Source organism: Stegostoma tigrinum, chromosome 38 (assembly GCF_030684315.1).
Source record: "Stegostoma tigrinum isolate sSteTig4 chromosome 38, sSteTig4.hap1, whole genome shotgun sequence".
NCBI classification, from domain to species: Eukaryota; Metazoa; Chordata; class Chondrichthyes; order Orectolobiformes; family Stegostomatidae; genus Stegostoma; species Stegostoma tigrinum.
Window position 1 is genome coordinate 22,630,339 of NC_081391.1, and position 13,225 is coordinate 22,643,563.

Below are 13,225 nucleotides of genomic sequence, written 5' to 3' on the forward strand. Positions count from 1 at the left end.
AAAGGAATTAAGAGTTTGGTGAGTGGGTGGGTAAGTGGAGCTGAGTCCATGGAAAGGATCTTACTGAATGGTGGTGCAGGCTCGAGGGGGTCGTATTCCTGCTCCTATGCCTTACGTTCACACACAGTACTTTGGAAGTTGTAAACTTCTCTGGGACATCTTGTTCACTGAAGCCATAATAAAAATGTAAGGGTCTTTTTATGATCCTTTCCAATCCTGCAGCCTCTTGAATACGGTGCCCCAGTGGCAGTGTCACTGCGTTCATAATCCGAAGGACCAGGCAAATGGGGGCCAGGGGTTCAAATCCCATGCCAGCAGCTGGTATGTGATTGGCTCTTAATTGCCTTCCCACGGCTGTTTTAAGGGGAGCTGTTGCCGTAGCAGTGATGTCACCGAATAATAACCCGTGGTGTTCTGGGGATATCAATTTGCCAAAGATCCTTAGACAGCACCTTCCAAACCAATGACCAATTCCATCTAGAAGGACAAGGGCAGCAGATACACAGGAACACCTCCACCTGCAAGATTTCCTCTGAGCCACTCACCATCCTGGGTCAAAATCCTGGAATTTCCCTCCCCAAGGGCATTGTGGGTCTCCCTACAGCACATGGACTGTAATGGTACAAGAAAGCAGCTCATCACTAGCTGCTTATGGGGGGCACCTGGGGATGGGCAGTAAACAGCTGGTGATGTTCATGTCCTTACCCTTGCATAGCCTGGCCTACATGTGATTTCAGACTCTGTGATGTGGTTGCTTCTTAACTCCCCTCTGGGCTATTAGGGATGGGCAATAAATGCTGGTCTAACCAGCGATGCCCACTCCTATGAAACAGTAGATTACAGAAGTGATGGTGGATGGCACTGTGGTAATGCTCCTGCCTCTAACCCAGAAGCATTCAATTCCCGATAATGAAATGTGAGGCTGGAGGCATCCAGCCTCACATTTCATTATCTTGGATTCTCCAGCATCTGCAGTTCCCATTATCACAGAAGCATTCAATTCCCACCTGCTTCAGATGTGTGTCAAAGCACATCCGAACAAGTTGATTAAAACTATCTCCAAATAATTAGAGCTTTTGTGCTCCTAAGATGCTGCTTGGCCTGCTGTGTTCATCCAGCTCCACACTTTGTTATCTCGGTTTCTCCAGCATCTGCAGTTCCTACTATCTCTCGCAAAAGTAATTGCGTTTGAGAGATCTGCCTGAGCAAGAGTGGAGATCTCGTCCGGGCTGGGAGACTACATCAGAATTGCTGGAGCAAAGTACTTAGCGCAACAGTCAATCTTCAATAAAGTTTGGAATATCTGTTAGCATGGCGCAGTATTGGTGTGTCAAAATAGTTATTGACCTGAGCCTTAAATCTGTTCAGAGTGATTGTCTGTCTTAAAGGTGCAGGTGAAAAAAATGGACTTTATTCATTGTCTCTTGCATGTAGCTGCGGCTTCCAGGCGATCTCTTGCTCTGTTTACCCCTCCCTGCCCAACCACTGATGATCCCATATCCACAGCCACCGCGTCCATCATCTGTTTCCGCCTGCATTGCACCCTCTCCTCCTTTCTGCTGACCCCCCCCCCCCCCCCATGCTGTCCTCTCCAGGAGGTCTCTGTAGCCTTCCTGTTCTGACTAAATGGCTCAAAACATGGCTATTTTCTTCAGGATTCTTTTGCTGTTGCAATTTTGAGTACCCCTGTGCTTGACATCAGGCTGTCTTGTTGAATTTTTAACCTGGCACTCACCTTTCAAAAACGTCTGTGGGTTTTTACGCATTGCCCATTTTAGAAGAATGATGGGGGGATCTCATGTAGAAACACGTAAAATCCTGATGGGACCTGACAGGCTGGATGTGAGAAGAATGTCCACCATGTTAGGGAAGCCCAGAACTAGGGTCAGAGCCTCAGAAATAAGGGGTAAGCCATTCAGGACTGAGATGAGGAAGAATTTCCTCATTCAGGGTTGTGAAGCTGTGGCGGTCTCTATCACAGAAAGATATTGGGGCCAGTTTATTAGATATATTCAAGAGGGAGCCAGACATGGCCCTTGTGGTAAAGCGATCAAGCGGTATTGGGAGAGGGTGGGAATGGCATAGTGAGATTGCATGATCAGCCATGATCCTATTGAATGGTGGTGTAAGCCCGAATGGCCTTTTACCGAACCTATTTTCTAAGTCCAGGTTCCAGAGAGTCTGGACAGAATTTAACATTTCGAGTTTTTCTCCCTTGATTTATTTATTGTTAATATGGCTTTATCCATTCATTGCTTAACTGTGGATCTCTTTCTCTTCTTGCTTCCAGTCTTATTTTGTATCGGATTATGACCCAACCATTGAGGATTCCTACACCAAGCAATGTGTCATTGATGACCGGGCTGCAAGGTTGGACAGTAAGTCACAAACAAACAGAATGCTTTTCCCAGTCTGTGCACAGAAGGTAGCCCTTTCCAGCAGAACTGCCCACCTCAAATTGCTCAAGCACTATCTGGTGTCTGGCATTTACTAGACCATGGCATCAACAGTTAGCATTGATTGCAAAACGCACCCCCCTCCCAAGGACCTTTAGCGGAGTGTCACAAAATAGAGTTTGATGCCAGAAGGCTATTGTTTGTGACAGATATTTTTCTGATCTGTACAGAGATACTACCAAACACCTCTGGAACAGGCGGGACAAAAACCTGGGAATCCTCGTCCAGAAGGAATTGAACCCATGATGTTGGCATTAGCTAACTGAGGCCATGGCCTGTGATTAAGGTTGATCAAATGGGCAGGTTTGAAGGAAGGACTTAAGAGTGGAAGGGTGGTGTAGAGAGAGAGGCACGAAGACGTTTAGGGAGAAAATTCTGGAGTTTAGGGTCTCCTACATCTGAAAGTACAGGAGCTGATGATGGACAAAGAAAGTGCATGATGGGAAAGGGGCCAGAATTGGAGGGTAGTCTGTGGCTCTGGAAGGATTTGAACACATTCTATACCTTCAGGGCACACTTAGTCTATCATTTTTATTTTTGCCAATGAAGGGAAAGTGTTCCTGGTATAAATTTCAGAGGGCATTTCAACTATAAACTAGATTTCTTTTCTTTAAGGAAACATATTTCTCCAAAGGCCTGAATCTGAGACTGATTCTGAATGGAAATCTTTTGCATGCAGTCAGTCTTTCCTCCTAATCCATGAGCACATTCCTGTCTGGGCTTGTTTGAAATGGATGACCACCCACAGGAGACACCAGAATGCCCCTGGGCCACAGGGGAGGGGGGTGAGGTGGAGGAACCTGTATTCCTGTAACAGTTATCACCCTCAGCTGGAGAACAAGAGAGAAACCAGGGTACTGAACCTTGCTTTCTTTTTGAAACAATGTCTGCTCTCTCTCTCTCTCTTTCGCCCACTCCCACCCGCCCCTTTCCATCTCGCTCATGCTTACCTTCTCTCACTATCTCGCTTTAACTTGCCTTCTCTATCTCTCTCTTCTTAGCTGCTCGCCTTCTCTCTCTCTCTCTCTTTTGTATTTCCTTTTCTCTCTCTCTCTCAGCTTCTGTCCCTCCCTCTCTTTATCTTACCTCTCTCCCTCTCTCTGACCTCCCAGCTGATGTTTCAGAAACTGGAGGAAGCTAAGAGACAGAGTGGAGGGAGGATCAAAGGGGACGGTGGGCTGGGGTGGGGGGGAGAGAGAGGCTTAGGACTTAACGGAGGGTCAGGCTCGAACTTGACTGTAGGCCCTGCGGAGCAACAGGCTGTTAGTCATCAGGGGAGATTCTGGTGTGGTCCTAGTGCCTCCTCTCTCAACGCATAGCTTAACCATGAAAGAATTTTAATTCTGTCAGTATGGGGTAACTTCCTTAGTTGGTTACTATGGAAACTGTGACTGAAACTTGCCTATGCTGGCAAATGCTGTGCAAACTTGTGAAATGGACCCTGCAGACTTACATGTATTAAATAGTTTTCTAATGAGAAAGTATCTCTTGACGCTCACCTCATTAATTACTGATGTCTGTCCTCTCCCCCCTTCCCCCTCACCTCACTTTCCTGCTCTCTCCCACTCTCACTCACTCTCTATCTCTCTCTCTCTCTCTCTTCTTTTTAAAGTTTTGGACACTGCTGGACAAGAAGAGTTCGGAGCAATGAGGGAACAGTATATGCGTTCGGGTGAAGGCTTTCTCCTTGTCTTTGCTATCAATGATCGGGGAAGGTAAGGCATACATAGAGTCATACAGCATGGAAGCAGACCCTTCAGTCCAACTCATCCATGCTGGGCAGAAGTTCTAAACTAATCTAGTCTCATTTGCCCGCATTTTGGCCCATCTCTCTCTCAACCTTTCCTGTCCATGTACCTGTCCAAATGTCTTTCAAATGTTATAACTGTACCTGCATCTACCACTTCCTCTGGCAGCTCATTCCACATACAAACCACCCTCTGTGTGAAAAGTTGCCCCTCAGTTCCCTTCTTAAACCTTTCTCCTTTCACCTTAAAACTGTGTCCTCCTCGTTTTGAACTTCCCAGCCCTAGGAAAAAGACCCGTGCTCTTCACTTTATCTATGACCATCGTGATTATGTTAAGCTCCAGAGGGTCACCCCTGAGTCTCCTGTGCCCCAGGGGGTTTTTAAAAAATAAGCCCTGGCCTATTCAGCCTCTCCTTATAACTCAAACTCTCCTTTTTTATAATTGTGGTACCAGGAGGATTGACCCAATGTCGTGACCAGTCGGTCACCGGACAGTATCTGTTACATTTGCCCAGTTGCCCTGTTTTATAGGGCAGTGGGAGGTGGTGGTAGTGATGAGGAAAGCATTTTGTACTGGAGTTGTCTGGATCTGATACACTGCGTGAGAAAAGGTGGAGGACATTGACTCCAAAAATGTGTCAGACTGGAACCCGAGGATGAGGAACTGAAAGGGCTGGACAGGGATGGTGGGCGTTGGGCTGACTGCTCGGGTAAAGGGCCAGCACTGACGGGGTGTTGTTTTCGATGACACGGAAATTAGCGGGATCCTCTGAGGTGGGTTCCCAGCTTCGGCTGGCTGCGTTCCTGGAGGTCTTGCCACAAGACAGTATGCCTCCAAGGGCTCCTTTCCTCCACACTCTCTCTTGCTGTTGGCCACCCACGCTCTCTTGCTATCTCCTAGCATTTCTTGAAGAACGTTAAGTTGGTTCTGAAGAGTTGACAGCCCTCGCTCTTCGCCCCCTTCCTTTCTCCACGCCCCCCCACCCCACCCCAAGTGACCTTGTGCCTGTGTGTGATGTTGGGTCCCCTAATGAAGGCCAGTTAGTCGGCTGCAATACTGCTGGAGGTTAATAAATCCAAAACTATGAACTAACACCTCATCAATGATGTGTTGGGGGGGTGGGTTGGGGGGAGTTGGCGGCGGGGGGTCGGGTGTGGATTTTGAAAAGTTATTTGTTCAATTGATGTCAGGTTTCTCCACCAACACCGCCAGTGTGTCCAATGAGAACATTCCTTGCTGTCGCAGGATGTTCTCTCCTTCCCCAGCTGGACGTGGTTTAGCAATGTCCACTGTCATTCCTGCCCAGTTGGCAGCCATTCGGTGCTGCCCATTCAGCGATCAGTGCCTGTCCTTCAGTGGTACCTGGTCAGCGCCTGCCTGGCAGTGGTGTCTGGTCAGTGCCCAGTCAGCAGCTGGTGACTGCCCATCAGGAGTGCTTTCACTTTTTCCAGGATGAAGTTCAAAAATAAGATTCTACCTCCTCTTTTTTTCCCTCTCAGCTTCGATGAAATCAGTAAGTTCCACCGACAGATTCTCCGAGTCAAGGACCGAGATGAATTTCCCATGATTCTCATCGGGAACAAGGCAGACCTTGAGCACCAGCGACAGGTGGGTGGGGTGGAGGGTGGGAGATGCACATGGGTGACGGGGGAGGTGTAAATTAGTCGATAACCCTCTGGCCTGTGCTTGGACGATAGGTAATGAAAGAGGAGGCTGAGAATCTTGCAAGGCAGCTGAAGGTGACCTACCTTGAGGCATCAGCCAAAATCCGATTGAACGTAGACAACGCGTTTCACAGCCTGGTGCGGGCAATACGGTGAGCTCTTCCTGCAGTCTCTCGGGAAGAAACTATACTGTCAGAAACTATAGCTACGTAACATCCACCAATACAATGCATTGGCACCTCTAGTGTCATCAAACAGCCTCAGTGCCAATGTTGCAAATGTGAGAAATTGGGAGAGGTGACCAAATATTTGGTCAAAGGGGGTCCGTTTTAGAGTCATTCCAGCATAGAAGAATGTGACCATCCTGTGGCTTTAAGAGACATTGAATTGTCTGTTCCAGGCCAATGAAGCAAACAGCTAGTGAGGCCTTGGGGCTTTTCTAAACTTTATCCGTTAGGAACAATAGAAGCAGCCTGAATGGGTGGAGTCAGGCTCCCACAGAACCAGGATATTTAGTTTAGCTTTCAGCAGTTGTTGGGGGTTTTGAATCCTGCACGCTCTCCTGCCCCCTACCAGAATTTTCTCCCAGCTACAGCTAAAGCCACCACGGGTTCTCTCTCTGCTACCAGAATTACATGTGAGACAATCTGTTTTACTGACATCGCCTTTGCCAAGGGTGTCGTGGAGTCATACAGCATGGAAACGGACTCTTTCAGCCCAACTTCGTCCTGGCCAACCAGATATCCGAAATCAATCTCTAGTCCCATTTGCCAGCATTTGTCCCAAATCCCTCTGAACCCTCTTCATCCAGATGCCTTTTAAATGCTGTAACTGTACCAGCCTCCCCCTCTTCCTCTGGCAGCTCATTTCCTACACGCACCACCCTCTGTGTGAAAAAGTTGCCCCTCAGGTCCGTTTAAAATCTTTCTCCCTCATCTTCAACCAATGCCCCTCTAGTTATGGACTCCCCCACCCTGGGGAAAAGACCTTTTCTATTCACCCTGTCAGTGCCCCTCATGATTTTATAAATTTCTATTGCGTGTGTTTGTGGGTTGTTACTATATTGGAACAGTTGCTGTTTGGTAGTTGGGTTTTCCATTTGAGTTAAAGCTCTATGAATTCATCTTTCTTTTGTTTGTGTTGTAACTGCAGGGTAAGAATAAAGTGTATTTTGCTTAAAGCTGAATAGTGAAACCAATCAAATTACATCTGAAACACAGCATCTTACATTTTAAATAAAGAAAAGTTTGTATCTAGGCTATACCCTTGAAGGGGGTTTGGTCTGGTCCATAACAAGAGGCCATTTGGCCCATCAAGTCTGGGCCAGTCTATCCATGCTATTGAAATGTGTTGAAGGAGGGGAGAGACCCAAAGAGGTTCAGGTCCCAAGCAGTTGATAAGATGGTCACTAGTGATGAAGTGATTAAAACTGGGAATACACAAGAGGGGTGTACTGTTGCAGGGTTTTTACAGTGCAGACAGAGGCTATTTGGCCCGTCATGTCTGCACTGGCTCTCTACCTGAGCATTTCCCCACAATCCTGAACATTGTTTCCATTTAAACAATCGCCTTAATGCCCTCTCGCAAGCCTCAATAAAACTTAACATGCACTTGCCCAGACAGTGAGGTCCAGACACTAATTACTTGCTGTGTGATGTTTTAAAAAAAACGCTTAAAATGTTTTAATTTATATACTTTAATTTTTTTTTCTCTCCTATTACATCTGCTATTTTGCAAATGATCTTGTATCTGTACCTTTTCTGCCTCCATCACCCTTACAGGTATCAAATTCAAGATGCCCAACAATCTCTGGATGAGAAAATGTTTCCTCGCGTTCCCCCTCAGCCTCCTGTCGCGTACCTGCCCCTCCTGGTCATTGATTGCCCATTAAGAGGGAAAAGTTCCTTCCTGCCCACCCTATATATGGCCCTCATGATCTTATACACCTCAATCATGTCCCCAATCGACCCCTCAGCTCTAATGAGGGTCTCTCCCCTCCTTCAACACGTTTCAATAGCATGGATAGACTGGCCCAGACTTGATGGGCCAAATGGCCTCTTGTTATGGACCAGACCAAACCCCCTTTAAGGATATAGCCTAGATACAAACTTTTCTTTATTTAAAATGTAAGATGCTGTGTTTCATCCAAAGGGATGATGAGCTGTGAAATGTTTCTGAAGGCTATTGGGGGGGCCGGGGAGAGTGGGGAAGTGGGGAGATGGGGGAGCTTTCACATGGGTTTGATCCCCTTCAGAGTGAGGAGTGTGGTGTTTGCCCACACTAAAGCAGACTTTTGATGCTGGTGTTCATGTTTTAATTTGTTCAGAGGATGAAGGCATCACTGGCCAGGCCAGCATTTTGTTGTCCATCCCTAATTGCCCAGAGGGCAGTTTAGAGTCAGCCACATTGCTGTGGGTCTGGAGTCACGTGTAGGCCAGACCAGGTAAGGATGGCAGTTTCCTTCCCTGAAGGGGCATTAGCGAACCAGCTGGGTTTTTCCTTGTCAATAAACTCATGGTCATCATTAGATTCTTAATTCCAGATTTTGTTTTTAATTTAATTCAAACTCTACCATCTGCCGTGACAGGATTTGAACCTCAGTTCCCAGAACGTACCTCATTCTCTGGATTAACAGTCCAGTGATAATATCACTAAGTTGTCACCTCGTACGCTTTCTCTAGTCTCTGGCCCCCCCACTTTCCTGTTCTCAGACACTTTCCTCTATTGCGATGGTGTTGATGAATGGTTGAATATCTTAACTCCTTTCTTTCTCCTTCCCAACAGGAAATTCCAGGAGCTGGAGAGCCCACCTAGCCCACAGCCCAAGCCCTCAAAAGAATCCAGTGGCTGTCCCTGTATTGTCCTGTGAGGTTCCCCCTCCCCCCACAAACCCCCTGTCTTTGGCAGGAGTTGGCTTTGATCTGAGCCGACCTCTGTTCATCTGGTCCACTCTCTTCGTCCACAGCATCAACTGACTGCACTCGCCCCTCACCCTTTCGTGGCCACCATGGAACCATCATGAAGACTTTGCTACTGCACCCTCACTCTGCCAGTGAGATGCCTACTGCTCTGTCAGGAAAGCGAGGAGCTTGTTGCTGGACTTACAGTTTACTGTCTTCCTTTGAACTTTTCACTTATTTTTAATCTTGATAAGGAAAAAAAATGTCTTGTAAAGTTTGATCTTCCTTTTGTTATTTGTGGTGTAATACTGGGGAGCCGTGGTGGGGAATGGGCACTGTCCAGGCAGGAGAGGGTCGAAGTTTCGGTGCCAACTGTGTTGAGGGTTCGGAGAATTGGGGCACGGGGGCAAGATTGATTCTGAGGTTAATCTTCTCCATTGACGCTATGGATGTGTGTGGTTCATCGTGTTTCTAACTGGTCATTGGGTATGGGGGTGGGGTTGTGGGAAACAATGTCCCAATGTGTCCCTTCCTGAAAAGATCCTGGGCACCGTCCAGGCTGGACATTGGTAAGGGATGGTATGGGTAGCCTGCTGCCCAGGACCTGATTGCCAAAGACCAGCGCGCGATTCAGATTCTGAATTGGCTCAGATGGGTTCCTAATCGATACAGACCCAGAGACAAAACAGTTTCGACGTCCGGGTCGTACCCCAGGGCCACGTGTGGGAAATGGAGACACAGGGGATGCCGTGAGGTTGGGGTATGGTACTGGGACAGAGCACAGAGAGAGCTTTTCTCTGTGCCCGTCATGCCATCTATGTGTCTGAAACTCCTCCATTCTCAGCAGCCAGCATTGCCTTTTGTGTTTTTTTTTACGGCCAATTGTGGATCCTACTGGCACCAGGCTCGTCTCTGGATTAATATTGAGCCGGGCCTGGCCAAGATAGTGCAGTAGGAACGCCAGAGTTGTGCTCAGCACCTTTGGATAGAGGAAATATTCCCAGTCAGGCCTTAAAGAAGTGTGTGCACATGTGCACTAATGTGGGAGTGTCCAATGATCCTTTATCTTAAAAAAAAGGGAACATGGTGGACTTGATAGACTAATCAAATTGTAGAATCCCTACAGTGTGGAAGTGGCCATTCAGCCCATCAAGTCTACACTGACCCTCCCATCCAGGCTCAATCCCCTGCCCAATATTTCCCACAGCTAACCTACCTAGTCTGCACATCCCTGGACACTACGGGGCAATTCACCAATGGCCAATCCACCCTAACCTGCACATCTTTGGACTGTGGGAGGAAACCTATGCAGACACGGGGAGAATGTGCAAACTGCACGCAGACAGTTGCCCGAGGGTGCAATTGAACCTGGGTCCCTGGTGCTGTGAGGCAGCAGTGCTGACCACCGAGCCACATGATCATGACACTGAGGTTTCACTCGTGTGTCTACCCTTCTTCATCCAAACCAGCAATGGTGTTCTGTATACCCTCTGGATTTGCTCATGTGTCAGCTTTCCTATGCGCACACTCTGTTTCTCCCCCACTTCCACTCTTTTTCTCCCCCCTTTGCCCCCACCATCTCCCCGCTACCCCACCTTCCCGCCCCCAACTATCTGCTCCAATGCAACTCACTTGAACCTTGACCCTCCAGCCTGCCTGCTCCCAAATGTGCTCTCTCCTCAGCGAGCAATTTTCCATCCAGCAGAGCCAGTCAGTCAGCAGCTGGAGATTGAGGAGTATCCCAATTCAAATTCCTGACATTCTCGGAATGTTTTTGTAACAGCCTGTTTGAGGTGAGTGACAGGCCCTCAGAACACACGGCTGTGCTTCACTCCCTTGAAGCCAGAGTCCCTGGTTTTATCCAGCTTGAGGTGTTGTCCAGCCTCAGTAACAGTTGGTTTGTAAATAGGAAGAGGCATGAGTAATGGAGGCTGCTCTCGGTGATCCCGATGTGCCCATGCGTGGGGTACACGCGCAAACATTAACATTTGGATGTATCTGATGGTCCGGAGGGACTGTGCGGGTGGAGTGTTCCTCCGGTGTGAGTGCTGCATCTTGTTGCTGAATAGCGAGAGGTGTTAAGCATTTTCCCTGTGTTTTGTAAGGAAGGCGTTCTTTCTTTCTTAAAGTTAAATCAGTTCATGCGGTTGAAAGGGTGAGCAGTTTCCATTTGTCAGGTCTGAGTTGGGATTCTCTGCAGAACAGAGGGGTTTGTCAAGATCTCCGCACAGTCTCTTGGCAGCATGCTCAATCGATTGGTCACTTAGTGCTCCGTTATAGAAAGGTTACCACGTATGTCTGCTCACTCTTCATTAGACAACCAATGAAACCATCTTCTCCGGAGAGATTGTGTGTATTAGTGTGTCAGTGCATGTGCGTCTGTCTCTGTATCTGAGTTTGTATGTGTTAGTCTGTATATGTTAGTTTGCATATGTAGTTGTCGTGTGTGTGTGTGTGTCTGGGTCGCTGCCTCTATACGTGAGTGTGTGTGTGTGTGTGTGTGTGTGTGTGTGTGTGTGTGTGTATGTCTCTTTGTCTATATCTGTGTTAGTCTGTATATGTATTTGTGTTGTGTGTGTGTGTGCGCGTGTGTGAATGCGTGAGTGTGTGTGTGTTCGTTTTGTTTATGTGTGTGTGTGTGTGTGTGTGTGTGTGTGTGTGTGTGTCTTTGTATCTGTTAGACTGCATATGTATTTGTGTCATGTGTGTGTGTGTGTGTGAGAGAGAGAGAGAGTGTTCAGGCCTACGTCCGGGGGACTGTGGCACCACTGGTAGTTGCACAGAGCTGACCCTGTGGTGGGTGTTTCTCCTCAGCTGAACTGGTAACTGATAACTGGGACCATTTTGCAGAGCCTTAATGGCCTCAAGAACTTTTGTTGGTCTTTTAAAGAACAAAACTTTAGAATTGTGAGGAACTAGTGGCTCATGCTTTTTCCCCCCAGTGGAAGAGATACAGAGGTGGGTTCATCAACACCTAACCGACTACCGGCCCACACTCAACACTCTCCAAATTTTTTTAATAAATAGTTTCCTGGTCTCCTCCTGCAGGGCGATAGTAGTTGCTTTCTGCTCAAAGGTGAGGTAGGAGATGGCAGGAGAGTTGCCCAAGGGGTGAGAACTGCCAGTCTCCAGCTCTGAAACACCGAGAACAGCTTTTGAGATTAACCCAGGATTGTCCATGTGCGAGAGGGACATGTGATGAGAGAATATCTCGTTCTGTGTGATTGCGATATGCGCCAGTCTCCTGTAAGTCACCACACACTTCTCCCCTAGTCACCACACACAGGAACTCCCTCACCTCAGAAATACAATTCCACTGCCTGTTTCCACAGCAGTGTTAGCTGTGCTTATGCACAGTGGCTGTTGTCTGTACAATTTGAATAATTTGCGTCTAACGATTGTTAGATACTGGCTTTTAATGTACAGTTAGAGGTGCAATGTGTTTTATAGTCCCCTCTCTGTAAATGTCATTCAAAATAATTAAAAGTGCATTTTTAATAAACTTTATCTGTCTTGTTTATGCAACTGTGGTAGGGCTGGTTCAAATGCATCTCAGGTTGATGTTGAAGTCCGTCTTCCGACTGTATTAATTTTAGGAATTACCAAATTGTGATCTCTTTGGGCAGGACACCACCGCAAGTCAGGAGTCTGACTGCACCTTCTGTTTTGCTGTGGCTTCAACTCTTTGCTTTTTAAGATTGATCTCGGGTCATCTTGAGAGGTCACGGAGGAGGTTTGACCACGTAGTGCGAGGGGATGAGGAAGTTCCGGTGAACGGACCCGGAGTAAAGCTGGACCTGCTCTCGTTTTAATGTTGTGATTAAAGAGCCCGTCCACTGCATGAAAATGTTGCCCCTCACGTCCTTTTAAAATCTTTCCCCCTCTCACCTTAAACCTATGCCTTCTAGTTTTGGGCTCCCCCACCCTGTGCAAAAGACCCTGGCTATATTTTGCTGCTTTTTCAAATCCATGTTACACCTTTTCTAAAAATTAAATCTCGGTAAATTATTCAGCCAAAGCAAAAGTGTAAAAGTCATAAAATTAATCCCAATTATTTGAAAGGATGTGAGTGTGTCATAAAGTCATAATATTCTCAAATACAAATGTTTGCTTCAATAATAAGCAGCATTGTCAGGGGCATTAAATTGTCTTTATAAAACTACATCATCGCTGCTTTGGATGCCTCAGGGACAGGAAGGCTTCCATTTTCCTTTTATTTTTCTAAAATTCTCTTGTAGCACGTGGGTATGATTGGCTGGAACTTGGTGAATGTGATGGTGAGCTACTGCTATCCATGTGAGGCTTTAAATCGAAAATTACAACTGAGCATCTTGCCCAGCTGTTTCAAAAGGGCATCCAACCACATTGTTGTGGGTCTAGAGTCACACATAGGCCAGATTCCCTTCCCTGAAGCAAGAGCATTAGGGAACCAGAGATAATGGGAACTGCAGATGCT

The 13,225-nt window shown here is 47.1% G+C and overlaps 1 protein-coding gene across 4 annotated transcripts in view; it reads left to right on the plus strand.

The window, feature by feature from the left end:
* LOC125447069 (ras-related protein R-Ras2-like) overlaps positions 1-12,254 on the plus strand; it is a 51,895-nt gene extending 39,641 nt beyond the window's left edge. For 3 of the 4 annotated variants that reach the window (XM_059640838.1, XM_048521152.2, XM_048521153.2), the window contains exons 2-6: positions 2,291-2,378; positions 4,069-4,171; positions 5,705-5,813; positions 5,903-6,021; positions 8,654-12,254. In XM_059640838.1, the coding sequence (XP_059496821.1) occupies positions 4,104-4,171; positions 5,705-5,813; positions 5,903-6,021; positions 8,654-8,738 (381 nt within the window). In that variant the 5' untranslated portion in view covers positions 2,291-2,378; positions 4,069-4,103 and the 3' untranslated portion in view covers positions 8,739-12,254. Of the gene's footprint in view, positions 1-2,290; positions 2,379-3,291; positions 3,311-4,068; positions 4,172-5,704; positions 5,814-5,902; positions 6,022-8,653 lie in introns of those variants that run through there. The other variant, XM_048521154.2, reaches the window with a different exon arrangement.
* The last annotated feature ends 971 nt before the right edge of the window (positions 12,255-13,225 follow it).